At 37.7% G+C, this 12,417-nt stretch overlaps 1 protein-coding gene across 1 annotated transcript in view; it reads left to right on the forward strand.

Annotated features, from left to right (window-relative positions):
• Positions 1-6,045, forward strand: part of TFEC (transcription factor EC) — a 94,946-nt gene extending 88,901 nt beyond the window's left edge. The window contains exons 7-8 of the mRNA XM_086740003.1: positions 3,459-3,606; positions 5,665-6,045. Of these exons, the coding sequence (XP_086596129.1) occupies positions 3,459-3,606; positions 5,665-6,045 (529 nt within the window). The remainder of the gene's footprint in view (positions 1-3,458; positions 3,607-5,664) is intronic.
• Positions 6,046-12,417: the final 6,372 nt, after the last annotated feature.

Raw genomic sequence — 12,417 nt, forward strand, 5'->3', positions numbered from 1 at the left:
TATCTGCATAGAACCTCTGTTTCTCCATAGCACTGCCCTGTGACTGCTGTATGGTGCTCTGGGCTCAAATGGATGGAGAGTGTCTGCCATGCAAAACCAGCACAGACATCTTCAATATTTTCTTTTGCTCCTGGTATAAAAAAAAAGAGACACGAAGTGAAAGACATGTTGGCTTCTAAGGTCACCAGCTGATCCTTTGCTGTGTTGCCTTCAGACGCTGGAAGATTTAACTTCAATATTCCTCATTCAATAAGACATCTGTATAAGAGTAAAGATGTAGAAGATATGTGCAATATGTGCACAGACATGTACACACTTGTAAAATAACAGTCTCTTAAATGATAGTAGTAATCACAGCATTTTCATCCTGTATCTCCATGATACTTTTGCCTCTCAAATTTATAAATATTACAACAAGAGATACCTATCCATATATATCTCATCAGAAGCTGACCAGATCCATCTGTCTGGCAGTTTGAATCCAGGAGTTAGCCCTGCAGTGAAGATTTATTACAACCTATGAGAAAAAAATGTTATTACTATATACATAAAAATTCAAACTATCAAGGCAACATGAGCTAAATGTAAGTAAATCAGAAAAGTTGCCAATTATGTCTGACATAAATGAATTTAATCACAAAGTGATTCCAAATACAGTCATGAATATATGGCTTATGCATATGTTGATCATAAAAATTAACCAAAAATACTTTTGTCTGAATTTGATGTTGCATTCGTAACATTTTGTAACAGACATTAAAGTGTTTGTGATATAACTATGAAATATTTGCCAAATATGTGATATGTGCATATTTTTGTCCTGCTGTTATATGTCTTAATTATTTCCATTTTGCCAGCTATAGATTAATTCCTAATTTCATAGTGCTACATTTTTATGTTCAGACCATGAGTCCAAAACTAACTTAGTTTTGTCTTAATCACACGCTAGGAGGAGCTGACCCTCCTTGGTAGGCAGATCGTGTTTCTTTCAAGTTTATTCTATAGGTTTTCGTATTACCATAGTGCTTTTCAAAGTTGTCATGAAAATGTCCTGAATCAGTCATTTTCATTTGAGATTAAACAAAAAACCTAGTGTAATTATGAGCTATATATATCACACATAGCTCATATCTGCAATGGCAGTGGAGATTCTCAGTTTGAGATGTTGTCGTCCCCCTAATTTCACCTCCACCACAGTGCTCTGGTGTAGACAGATGGGCACCTCACTGCCTTTCAAACACCACTGCAATTCAGGTGTAAAAAGAGACCACTCAGTCCTTATCTAGCTTTCCAAAGAGGTCTGAAGAAAAGAAGATTGTAGTGTGGCGATGGCAGTCAAAGATTTGTCCAGAAAGTAAGCATCATGTGTACTAAAAACTTCCATAACTTTTACAGTTTGAACACAGGTATCCCACATGTGAGGAGAAAGTCCTCTCCTGGGAGGGAGTCCATGGGGTGCTGGCAAGAAAATATTCTGTCCTCCCACCTGGGCAAGAAATGCAGTGAGAGAAAGGAGGAGGTAGAGGGACTGCCAGGAGATGGTTCAGCTGTCATGAGAGAGACAGGTTCTGCTCTTGGCTCCCACTCCCACCTCTGCTTTAGTTTCTTTGACCAGGGATGGTATAAATGAGAATATATACCCACTTCAGTGAGCAGCCTCTGATATTTTGGCTTTGTAGACAGCAGGGTCTGAAACAATAATTATTTTCTCTCTGACCTCCTCACCTTCTAATCCTGAAAGCTGTGCACTCCTGGCCCACATCACTGAGACAAGGGGAGGTCCCAGTGTGATGGACCCCTGTGGTTTGTGTGCTGCCCAGAGAGGATGGAGATGTGGATTCAGGCCCTCTCTGATCGAACAGTTGGTTCTCCCAAGTCTCTGGTAAATGATCTAAATTCTAGGATATGTTTAAACATTGATGCTTTATCATAAATAATTTTGTTTATTTTTTTCTGAGCATCTTTAAAGCTGTCAGCTCCATAAGCTTTTATGCCTGGTACAGTGCATCAGGAAAGACCAGGTGGTCTGGGTCCCCAGTTCATGTTCCTGCCTGACTTTTGCCTGTACATTCAGCAGAAAGACAACTGCCTTGGTGGAAGTCTCTAAGGGTGCTAAGCCTTGGGATAAGGTTGGAAGGTTTCTTAGGCACTTTACTCTGAGAGGCTGAATGTAAAGCATAGACACTGCTGCAATAAATCCACTCCAGATCACAGTTTTACTCACTGTAGGGGAGCATGTGAGTAGGAGTAAGTCTCACTGAAGAAAGAAACCAAGGCATAATGGAAAATGATGACAGACTGGAGTATAATTTATATTTCTTTTTGACTCTATAAATGCCAGCATATGAGTATAAGTGTTTGGAATAGGTACTAAAAAAAAAAAAAAAAGCTCTAAAGGGGTTATTTGTCACTCCTAACCTCAAATTCTTACTGGTTTAAATAGCTTTTTCCTTCTCAGGTTGCTTTATAGGATCAGAACCTCCGCCAATCTTCTGCATGGTCTAAGCTGTCTCTTAGTGAAGTGGATAGTTTGGATAAAACCTTCTGTTTGTATTTTTAAAGCAGCAGGCCTGTCCTATATCATAAAATACTGAACTTTATTAGAAATTAAACATTTTCAACAAATTTCATTCTTGTTCCAAGGCCTCCAAGACATTACATAAAGAAATATGTGCAAAGTTGATAAAGGGGTACATGAAAGTCCTTCAACAGATGCATTTGCACAAATGTATTTTTGTTAGTAAGATTGCTTATAAGCTGGAAGTTAAACCGTGATTTCCTGAATGATGGATAGACTTAATTTTTTTTTTTTAATTTTCCAAGGCTTTCACTTTGAGTTGGAGTCTGCATGTAGCTATGGATTTTAACTTGCTTTATATTGTTTCAAGATTTTTGAACAGGTTTTTTGTCATTCCGTAGCCATTATGGCTACCAAAGTGTGATTTGTCTTTTCTATCATCAGTGAGGAGTGGCATTCAGCATAGACCATTTTTTTCTCAACAAGCATAAAAGCAACCTCATTAGTAAGTCAGGTAAAAGGAGTAGTATATTCAAAATGATCTTTAAAAATTTAGGCTTAAGTCCTCAGTAATGTATATTTCCTAGTTCATTAATGCAGAAATACTGCACATAGATTTTAATCTTAGAGTTAATAATAAAAGCAATTTTCACTAAAAATATAAAAACTGTAATGGTAGAATCATGATATTGCATTTAGCTCTCCCACAAAAAGTCACTTTATTACTTTCTTTTGACACTTATTTTCATTCTGGGATTAATTTTACTATATAAGGGCTTCTTAACTATTCTATTAAAATTTCCATTCAGAAGCAATAATATCTAAGAGTGAATAATAGTCATGTAAATCATTATTTCATATTAATGTAAAAGATTTTGTAAGTTCTTATGAATTCTGCTGACATGCACAATTGTGAAAAGGTTATCTCTACATTCTGCAGTGATATGCGCTGGAACAAAGGAACTATTTTAAAAGCATCAGTGGAGTACATCAAGTGGCTACAAAAAGAACAACAGAGAGCCAGAGAATTAGAACACAGGCAGAAGAAATTAGAGCATGCTAACAGAAGACTTCTACTCCGAATTCAGGTTTGTATAAGAACATCACCATGAACTACAAAGCTTCCTCAGTACTTATCCCTCATCAAATTTTATTCATCTATATAATTTTTTTGCCAAATGACATTTATTAAAAATTAATTGACTTTCCCTATTTATTGCTGTGTATATTAGGGAGTAGGGGTTTTTTTTTAGATTTCTAGGAAATTCCTTTGATAATTAGACCTTGCATAAAGGAATACATGGAAAGTTAAGAAAGCATTTGTACAAATAGCTTCCTTATGTATTAGAGCCAGAGAAAGACAAAAAAGGAAGGAAAAAAAGTGTATTCTTGTACCCAAAAATCAATACTGGACACAAAATCCCCTCAGTATTTTAATTTTCCCTTTGTAGCCATTTTATATGTTACACTTCCTTGGGTATAGTGTGCTATGACGGGGTGACGGCATCGGTGGACAAGGGATGAGCAACTGACATCATCTACCTGGACCTGTGCAAAGCTTTTGACACTGTCCCGCACGACATCCTTCTCTCTAAACTAGAGAGACATGGGTTTGATGGACGGACCACTCGGTGGATAAGGAGTTGGCTGGATGGCCGCACTCAGAGAGTGGTGGTCAACGGCTCAATATCCATGTGGAGACAGGTCACGAGTGGCGTCCTTCAGGGGTCTGTGCTGGGCCCGGCCCTGTTCAACATCTTTGTCGGCGATATGGACAGTGGGATAGAGTGCACCCTCAGCAAGTTCGCCGACAACACCAAGTTGTGTGGTGCCGTCGACACGCTGGAAGGGAGGGATGCCATCCAGAGGGACCTCGACAGGCTGGAGAGGTGGGCCCGTGCCAACCCCATGAAGTTCAACCAGGCCAAGTGCAAGGTCCTGCACCTGGGTCACGGCAATCCCAGGAGCAAATACAGGCTGGGCGGAGAATGGATTGAGAGCAGCCCTGAGGAGAAGGACTTGGGAGTGCTGGTGGATGAGAAGCTTAACATGAGCAGGCAATGAGAAGGCCAACCGCATCCTGGGCTGCATCAAGAGAAGCGTGGCCAGCAGGTCGAGGGAGGTGATTCTCCCCCTCTACTCTGCCCTGGTGAGACCCCACCTGGAGTACTGTGTCCAGTTCTGGAGCCCCCAACACAAGAAGGACATGGACCAGTTGGAGAAGGTCCAGAGGAGGGCCACGAAGATGATAAAAGGGCTGGAGCACCTCTCTTATGAGGACAGGCTGAGAGAGTTGGGGCTGTTCAGCCTGGAGAAGAGGAGGCTCCGGGGAGACCTTATAGCAGTCTTCCAGTACCTCAAGGGGGCCTCCAAGAAAGATGGGGAAAGGCTGTTTAGTAGGGCCTGTTGCGATAGGACGAGGGGTAATGGTTTTAAAATAGAGGGGGGTAGATTTAGATTAGAAATTAGGAAAAAATTTTTATGATGCGAGTTATAGAACACTGGAACAGGTTGCCCAGAGAGGTGGTGGATGCCCCATCCCTGGAAACGTTCAAGGCCAGGCTGGATGAGGCTGTGAGCAACCTGATCTAGTCAGGGATGTCCCTGCTCCTTGCAGGGGGGTTGGACTAGATGACCTTTGAAGGTCCCTTCCAACCCTAACCATTCTATGATTCTATGATTCTATGATTCTATGTTACATCTGCTTGTGACATGAAGCAGCAGAATATGGCCCTGCATGGCTTGAAACCCAAGATTTGAATATAGACACATATGCAGATGAGATAGACAGACTGACAGACATAAAATCCATCATCAGTCAAGTAAAGTATCTTCTGTTTCTCTGGATAGCAGTGGATAATGAACTAGAAGGTTGCAATGTTTTTCTGTCACCTTTAGTAGGTTCAGTATGCTATCCTACCTGATGTTCCCATAGAACAGTTGCTTAATGACAGGAGGGGAAATAAAAACACTCGAGTGGTGAATTTTCATAGATTAACAATTTCATATTTTAAGATGTAGTCTCACAACTGGACAAAAGGTATCATTCATTTGCATGTACGATCCATATACTTATTGCAATACTTCTGAAAACACTGTTTTGTCTTTTAGAGCTATCATCTAATTGTTTTTGTTTTAAATGTTAGGAACTAGAGATCCAGGCACGTGCGCATGGCCTTCCAGTCATGTCTTCACTCAGTGCTGTCGATTTAGCTGCACAGGTCATCAAGCAACAGTCTTATCCAGAGGAGAACTCTGTAGACTACTCTCAACAAATGCCTCTGGCACATGGACCAAATTCTGATATTTGTGATGGATCTACAGCCTTTTCTGATCCACTTTCACACTTCACAGATTTGTCCTTCAGTGCAGCTTTAAAAGAGGAGCAACGGCTAGAGGAAATTTTACTGGATGACACGGTGTCGCCATTTGGAACAGACCCACTCTTGTCCTCCACGTCCCCAGCTGCATCGAAAGAGAGCAGCAGGAGAAGCAGCTTTAGCACAGATGATGGAGATGACTTATAAAAGCAGAAAGGGCCTCATACTTCTCTAAACAGCTTCTTAAAAGACTGAGTTGAACATAAGCATGGTGTTTGTGCTTATTTTGAGTACTAATAAGGAGGGCCATTGTGAAGATAAGTTACTACCTGACAAGAATTTAAATCAGCCCTTACTTCACAGGAAAATGAGATGCACCTGAACTCATATCACTTTGCTTCAAACTCACACCCTCTGCTCACAGGTGACATTTGCACAAATCTTTCTTGATTGGGATGTTTTTACTAGCTTTCCATGACTTTTTACAGCACTGAACCATGAAACTGGTTACCGCAAAAGGAATATCCATGTTACAAAAGTTTATTCAAACTCTCTTCAATCTGTGTTCACTATTCTCTACTATAAACATGAGTTCTAGTAATTTTTAAATTTCTCTTTCTTATATAACTAAAAATTCTATGAAACTTACAGCAACAGGGAACTATTTAAGCTGGGAACTATAGAGATGTTACAGGTTTTAAGATCTGAAAAAACAGACAGTAATGCTTTTGCACAAGTGAAGTGAGCATGAAATTTAAACTGCGTAGGTTTCTCTTTAAAATGAGAAAATCCATTAAGCTTTTCATGGAATTCCACTTTTTAAAAATTTCATTTGTAGAAAAAGAACAGACTTTTAATATATGTTTTAATGATACAGAAGAAAAATGGAAACTAACATAATGACAGAGACTCAGATGAACTCAGATAGAAGAAGATATGACATTTCAGCAGAAAGACTGTGTGGACGTACAAAGCGCAACAAAGATATTCCGTGTTACAATTAGCACAATTTAAAACAAGCACTGTTACACCAGTGACAGTGCTATGTCAGCTGCTTATTTCAAGAGTATTCAAACTGTGTCCTTTTTGTGTGGAAGAGATCAGAATTAAGAGACACGACAGCATGCTTCTGGACAAAGCTTTCAGTGCCCTTTGGCAGCACAGGAAGATTTTTCCAAAGGAACTCTACTTTATCCATACACATGCCTTTGATCCATTTGGAAATGGAAGGAAATGACAAGATTCCCATTGCATACACTTGAAACAAGGAGAATTTAATTTCAAATTTGGCTTTGGAGTCACTACAGAAAAGCACGAAAGGAAGACTTTTCAAACCGAAGGGGATATTCAGAAGTGTTGGTGTGATGCACTGCTGCTCAGAACTAGCTTACTAGGAGGGGGTGTTCAGAAAACGTGTTTGATGACTCAGTAAAGGCTTGGCAGTTAGCGGGCAGGTAGAAGGCATATCATTTTTATACATAGTGGAATTCTGGAGAGTGATGTATGTTCCTGGAGGACATTAAGTACAATCATTCTAATTGTAATATTAATACATGGGAAAATAAGCTGGCACAGGTTCTTTGTAGCTTTTCCTTAACCAGAGCCAAAAGATCACATTAGAGATTTCTCTAACAATTCAAAATATATTTCAAAAGTATGTATTAATTTTGCTGTCACTGAGCCTGCCTTACACCCCAGAAGTGTCACAGAACTGGAAAAAGTAAGAATAGATTAAAATGGATTGGTTTTTTTTTTGCGTTAATGTTTTAAATGTTTGTAAACATATTATCCAAGAACAGAGCAACTGTTTCTTCCTATTGCCTCTTCTGTTATTGTTACCTGGGTCCTCTTCACAGTCCTTCTGAGGTTTGTGTTCCTCCAGAGCCATAGCCCATTCCTCACCAACCCAGACAGTGTCACAATAGATTCTTAATTGGAAAGTTAGCAGTAGGTTAATAAATTACATCCAGATGGTTATGAAAGATGATGGAGCATCCCATTTCACGAGAATATTTATGTTTTTAGGAAACGAAAGGATTTCTATGACCCTATGCAAACTACTTGAATGTAAGCTGGACAGAGCAGAACTGATCATCTTGTTGCATGTGTAGGGTCCCAGACAGGCCAGCACACACTTGACTCTCAGAAGACACTAAGATGTGCTTCCACTGCATGCTTAAAAATAATAACAACAACAAACAGTCTTCTGGTAATTTTACTTTTTTTTTTTAGCATGGAAAGAAAGAATGGAAAGACAAATGAGTGTTAACCAAAGGTAATTGAACATAGAACTAATCATCATTTTCATTTGAGGGTTCTGTAAATTAAGGTCATTAAAAGAGGAACCACTTTGTCGTAGTTTTGCCAAAGACTAGCTAAAATTGACATTAAAATACAAAATACAATGAATTAAAAGTAACATTTATGCCCACATTATGTCTAGTGTAGGATGCGCATTGTCCATTTCAGCTGGTGAAAGGAAGGGACAGTTGGTTGATATTAAATGCAATTTGTCCTTGTACTGCAGTTTCTACTACATTAGTTTTAAATACACCAGTGTGGATTGCTCGTAATGGAGAAAAAGAAATTAAATATGAATGTATTACATGATTTTCCCATTGAACTTTTACATGGGAGTTAGACCATACTTCTTAACTATATTGACTTTAAATAACATCCCGAATTTCATCACTTTTATAAGCACTGTTCTAAAAAACACTATAGTGCATCCATTAAATTTTTTAAAGTTGATTTTCATTCTTCTGACAATTGTTTCAGTCTGAAAAATCAGATTTTTTTTTCCCTTTCCTGCATAAGAAACTTAACAGTAGGTAGCAAATGCTTATTTTGCAATATACCATATTGCATCTATCATCAAATATATTAAAGTGCTCTCTTCATTCACACAAAACCCCCAACCCCCTTGCCCAAAACACTAAATGTATCCATACCTGTAGGTGTGTATTATGGCAATGTTGTTTCACTGCCATTACATTTTTTGTAGTAGGACGTCATCACAATTTGTATTTTAGCTGATAATTATATCATTACAGCGTCGGATGTATTGCAGATGTATTACAGCATCACTCTTGAAATTAAGTGGTAATACAGGGTGCAAGAAACAGCACTCTAGGACATTCTTGGCATAAATAGGTGGTACTGAAGGCATTTACATGTGTGTGCTGGTAACCATGTCCCAGACTTCCCGGAGCGAGCACTCCCTCTCCCACCTCAGGTTTGGTGAGGCCGCAGTGAAGCCAAGAGGACTGTTAGAGCAGAGCAGACCACCGTCCTATCCGCTTGTGCAGAGGAAAGGGATTTCACGATTACAGAGACAAATCCCAATGTCCTTCCTCAGGCAGAATTTCTTTACAGTCCGTGAGAGTTTTATTGGACTAAAACATGGTGCAAGTGTAATACACTTTTTAGCTGTTTCCTTCAGAGATCTGTTTAACGAAATCTCATGAAAGAGACGCACAACATGTCTGTGGCTCTGGGCCTAGAAAAGAATTTAAAGACGTACAGAATTTGACCTCAAGTAGGGCAGGGGGTGAGGGGAACTGGCTGTTTTTGTCAAGATGTATTAAATGAGGAGTTCTTGCTTGTTTTCAGCAGCAGCTGTTCAAAGCTGGTGGACATATTCCTGTAGAACACACAAAACAGTGGATGGATAATTACACAAAAGGAAAGGGAGTTGAAATACTAACATCCTATTTAATTCATGAAATGGATAGAGATATTATACTGAGAACAGCAACCTAAATTATTTTGTTGCGCATAGTGTAGGTAGTGTGAAAAGCTCCAGCAAGTGCAGTTTTAACAAACAGGAACACAGTTGCTTATATAGTAAAATAACTAAATATAATTCAGTCATTTAATCTTAATAAGAACATTGTTATTATAATACATTTTGACTTTAATAGGGCTGTATATATGAATGGAGGATGTAAAATTATTGTAATTTAAAATTATGTTAAGTCTCTTAGATAAGTAAAGTCATTTACATTACTATTATGAGACTGTAGAATATTTTTATAATAATTGCTATTTTTCATTGTTAACCGTACAGTATCTTGTTTTTTAAGTCAATGTATGCAGACAGAATGTACTTTATTACGCACTGTACATGTAATCTTTGTAAAATTACGTTTTATACATGCTGGTATTTTATGTTTATTATATGAATACAATTAAAGGACTGAAATTAAAACGTCTCTTTATATGTCCCTTGTGAAACTTCACTATCCGGTCCCTCAAAGAATGCCATCACAAGACAATATAATCACATTCGCTAAGAACATCTGAGATACCTAACAGACAAAACACTTCACAACTGCTAAACATTTAGTCCATTATGACACATCATGATCCAGTAGCCTCCCATTAATAAAAAGAATTGATACATTCTTTAATACGGTCTCCTGCCATCTGCTTATTCCTGCTGCTAAGGCTTTGATTTATGGAAAGTGTTTTCAGAATGTTGCAAAATTGCTAGCAGGCATGATGATATCAGTTAAATCAGTAAGAAGCTCTACAAAAACCTTTTAATGTACTAGATGTTCCCCAGACAATCTAGGATAAACAGAATATTGTACTTCAAGATGTAAAACATTTTTTTAAAGCTGATAATTAGGTAGCATTTGGCACTAAAAGATACTCCTACTTAATGAATTAAGTAAGGATTCAGATTCCATTTTGAATTCCTAATATCAAAAGTGATGCTTTCTTTAGAAGATACTTGGTGCTTTCTGTGCATTAAATGATGCAAAAGTTGTTGACTAGTAATATATATTTCAGCTATAGCTTTGTAATAGTTCATTGTTTCATGTAAAATAGTGCTCATTGTTTGTGTACATCACATAAACATTCTATTTGTAATAAAGATGTTCTCCAGGCTCTTTATTTCATCAAAATGTTAAGACATCCCTATCAGTGTTAAAACAGAATATTAATACAAATATTATTTAAAGTTCAGTGATTAGCCATAGAAAGACGCTTTGCTTTTTTACATATTTATTATGCACTTAGGATTTAATCATAAAAGGTACTCAGCTCCTTTGTGAAGGACTGAGAGCCCTCAGTTCACTTTGAAGAAAGGCAATGCTCAGCTTGTTGCCAGCTCAGACACTTAACAATTACATAAACAGCATCAGAAAATAAAACCAAAAGTTATTTCAGAGATTAGAAAAGCACTATGTGATACACTACTTGATTAGAAGTAGTGATATTTGCAATTGACAGACAAACAGATTTAATGTCAGCAGTATTTATACTGACAACCAATGGGAGATTAGAGGAAAATGTATGAAGTTGTGATAATAATCAGACCAAAAGTCTAATTATAAAGGAGGCTGCAGCAGTGAAGTATGCTAAGGCTTGTTGGTTAAATCACTGGTACCCATCAAGTTAAATATATATCAGTTTCATAATTGGCAACCACAAGACAAATGTTCTATATCCAGGGTGGTGATGATTTTGATATAATCCACCACATTGTGGTTAAGTATATGATTCATGTAATAAGAAAAAGGTGCCTCCAGGCTATTGTTCCTAGCATGGATTAAAATTCACATATTGCTTCTCCTTATGTCAAAACATCTGGCGCCTGCAAATGCTAACATTTCGTTAAAAAGTTTCACAAGCTAGGAAAAGTGGATTGGAAATATTGCATGTGAATCATTCAAGCATTATAATAGAATAAGAGGCTGAGTTATGAACAGGAAGATTGAACAATAGTATTTTCACAGAGATTCATATGCTTATGAGTTTGATAGACAACACTTTGTCTAAGAAGGGGAAATACCCCAAATCATAAGAAATAACCAATATTTTTTTTAAAAAATGTAATTGAGATATATCATCTCAGTTACTTTCCAAACCATGTTTTTCCCCCAAATAATATCCCTGTGCCTAAGTATATGTACTTAGTGCTAAGAATGTGGCTAATACATTCATTTCATTAATAAACTTTAACACATTGGCATCCCTACCAGCCGTGCAATTTCTTCAGAAAATTTCATTATTGTTATTTTTACTCTCCTGTTTTACAGCAGTAGAGCAGGGTACAGCAGAGTAGATCTCAAAAGATTTGGATGGCTAGTTATCCTAATACTTGTAATGGACTTGCCTTCAGTTACTAAGTGATTCCAAATTATTTAAGTGTAACACACAGAATTTTGAAAAAAATCTGTTAGCTAAGTATTTTACATACTCTCCCAGGAGCAGGCTGAGTTAAAGGAAATGTGTCTTTTTAAAACATAAGACAATATCATTAAAAATTCTTAATAGGATGACTTTTTATCAATTAGTTGATCTGTGGCATGGGCACCTTTCCTCATCATTAGAGGGAGGAAGCTCACCCAGAAAAAATCCTGCATTACTGTAGAGCCATTAGGAAAGTAAAGTGAATACACAAAATCATTGCAGAAATACCGTTCCATCATTTCCACTGGAAAACAATTTCTACTGCATGACAGCTAATACACACAGCCAGCCTGCTATAAAAACAAACCGATACAAAGCAATTTAGTCTTACTGCAAAGTAAAGTAAGCATGGTCATCCATAAGCATAGACCAGAG

The sequence above is a fragment of the Chlamydotis macqueenii genome, chromosome 1, assembly GCF_036417535.1.
Source record: "Chlamydotis macqueenii isolate bChlMac1 chromosome 1, bChlMac1.mat, whole genome shotgun sequence".
In the NCBI taxonomy this organism is placed as follows: domain Eukaryota; kingdom Metazoa; phylum Chordata; class Aves; order Otidiformes; family Otididae; genus Chlamydotis; species Chlamydotis macqueenii.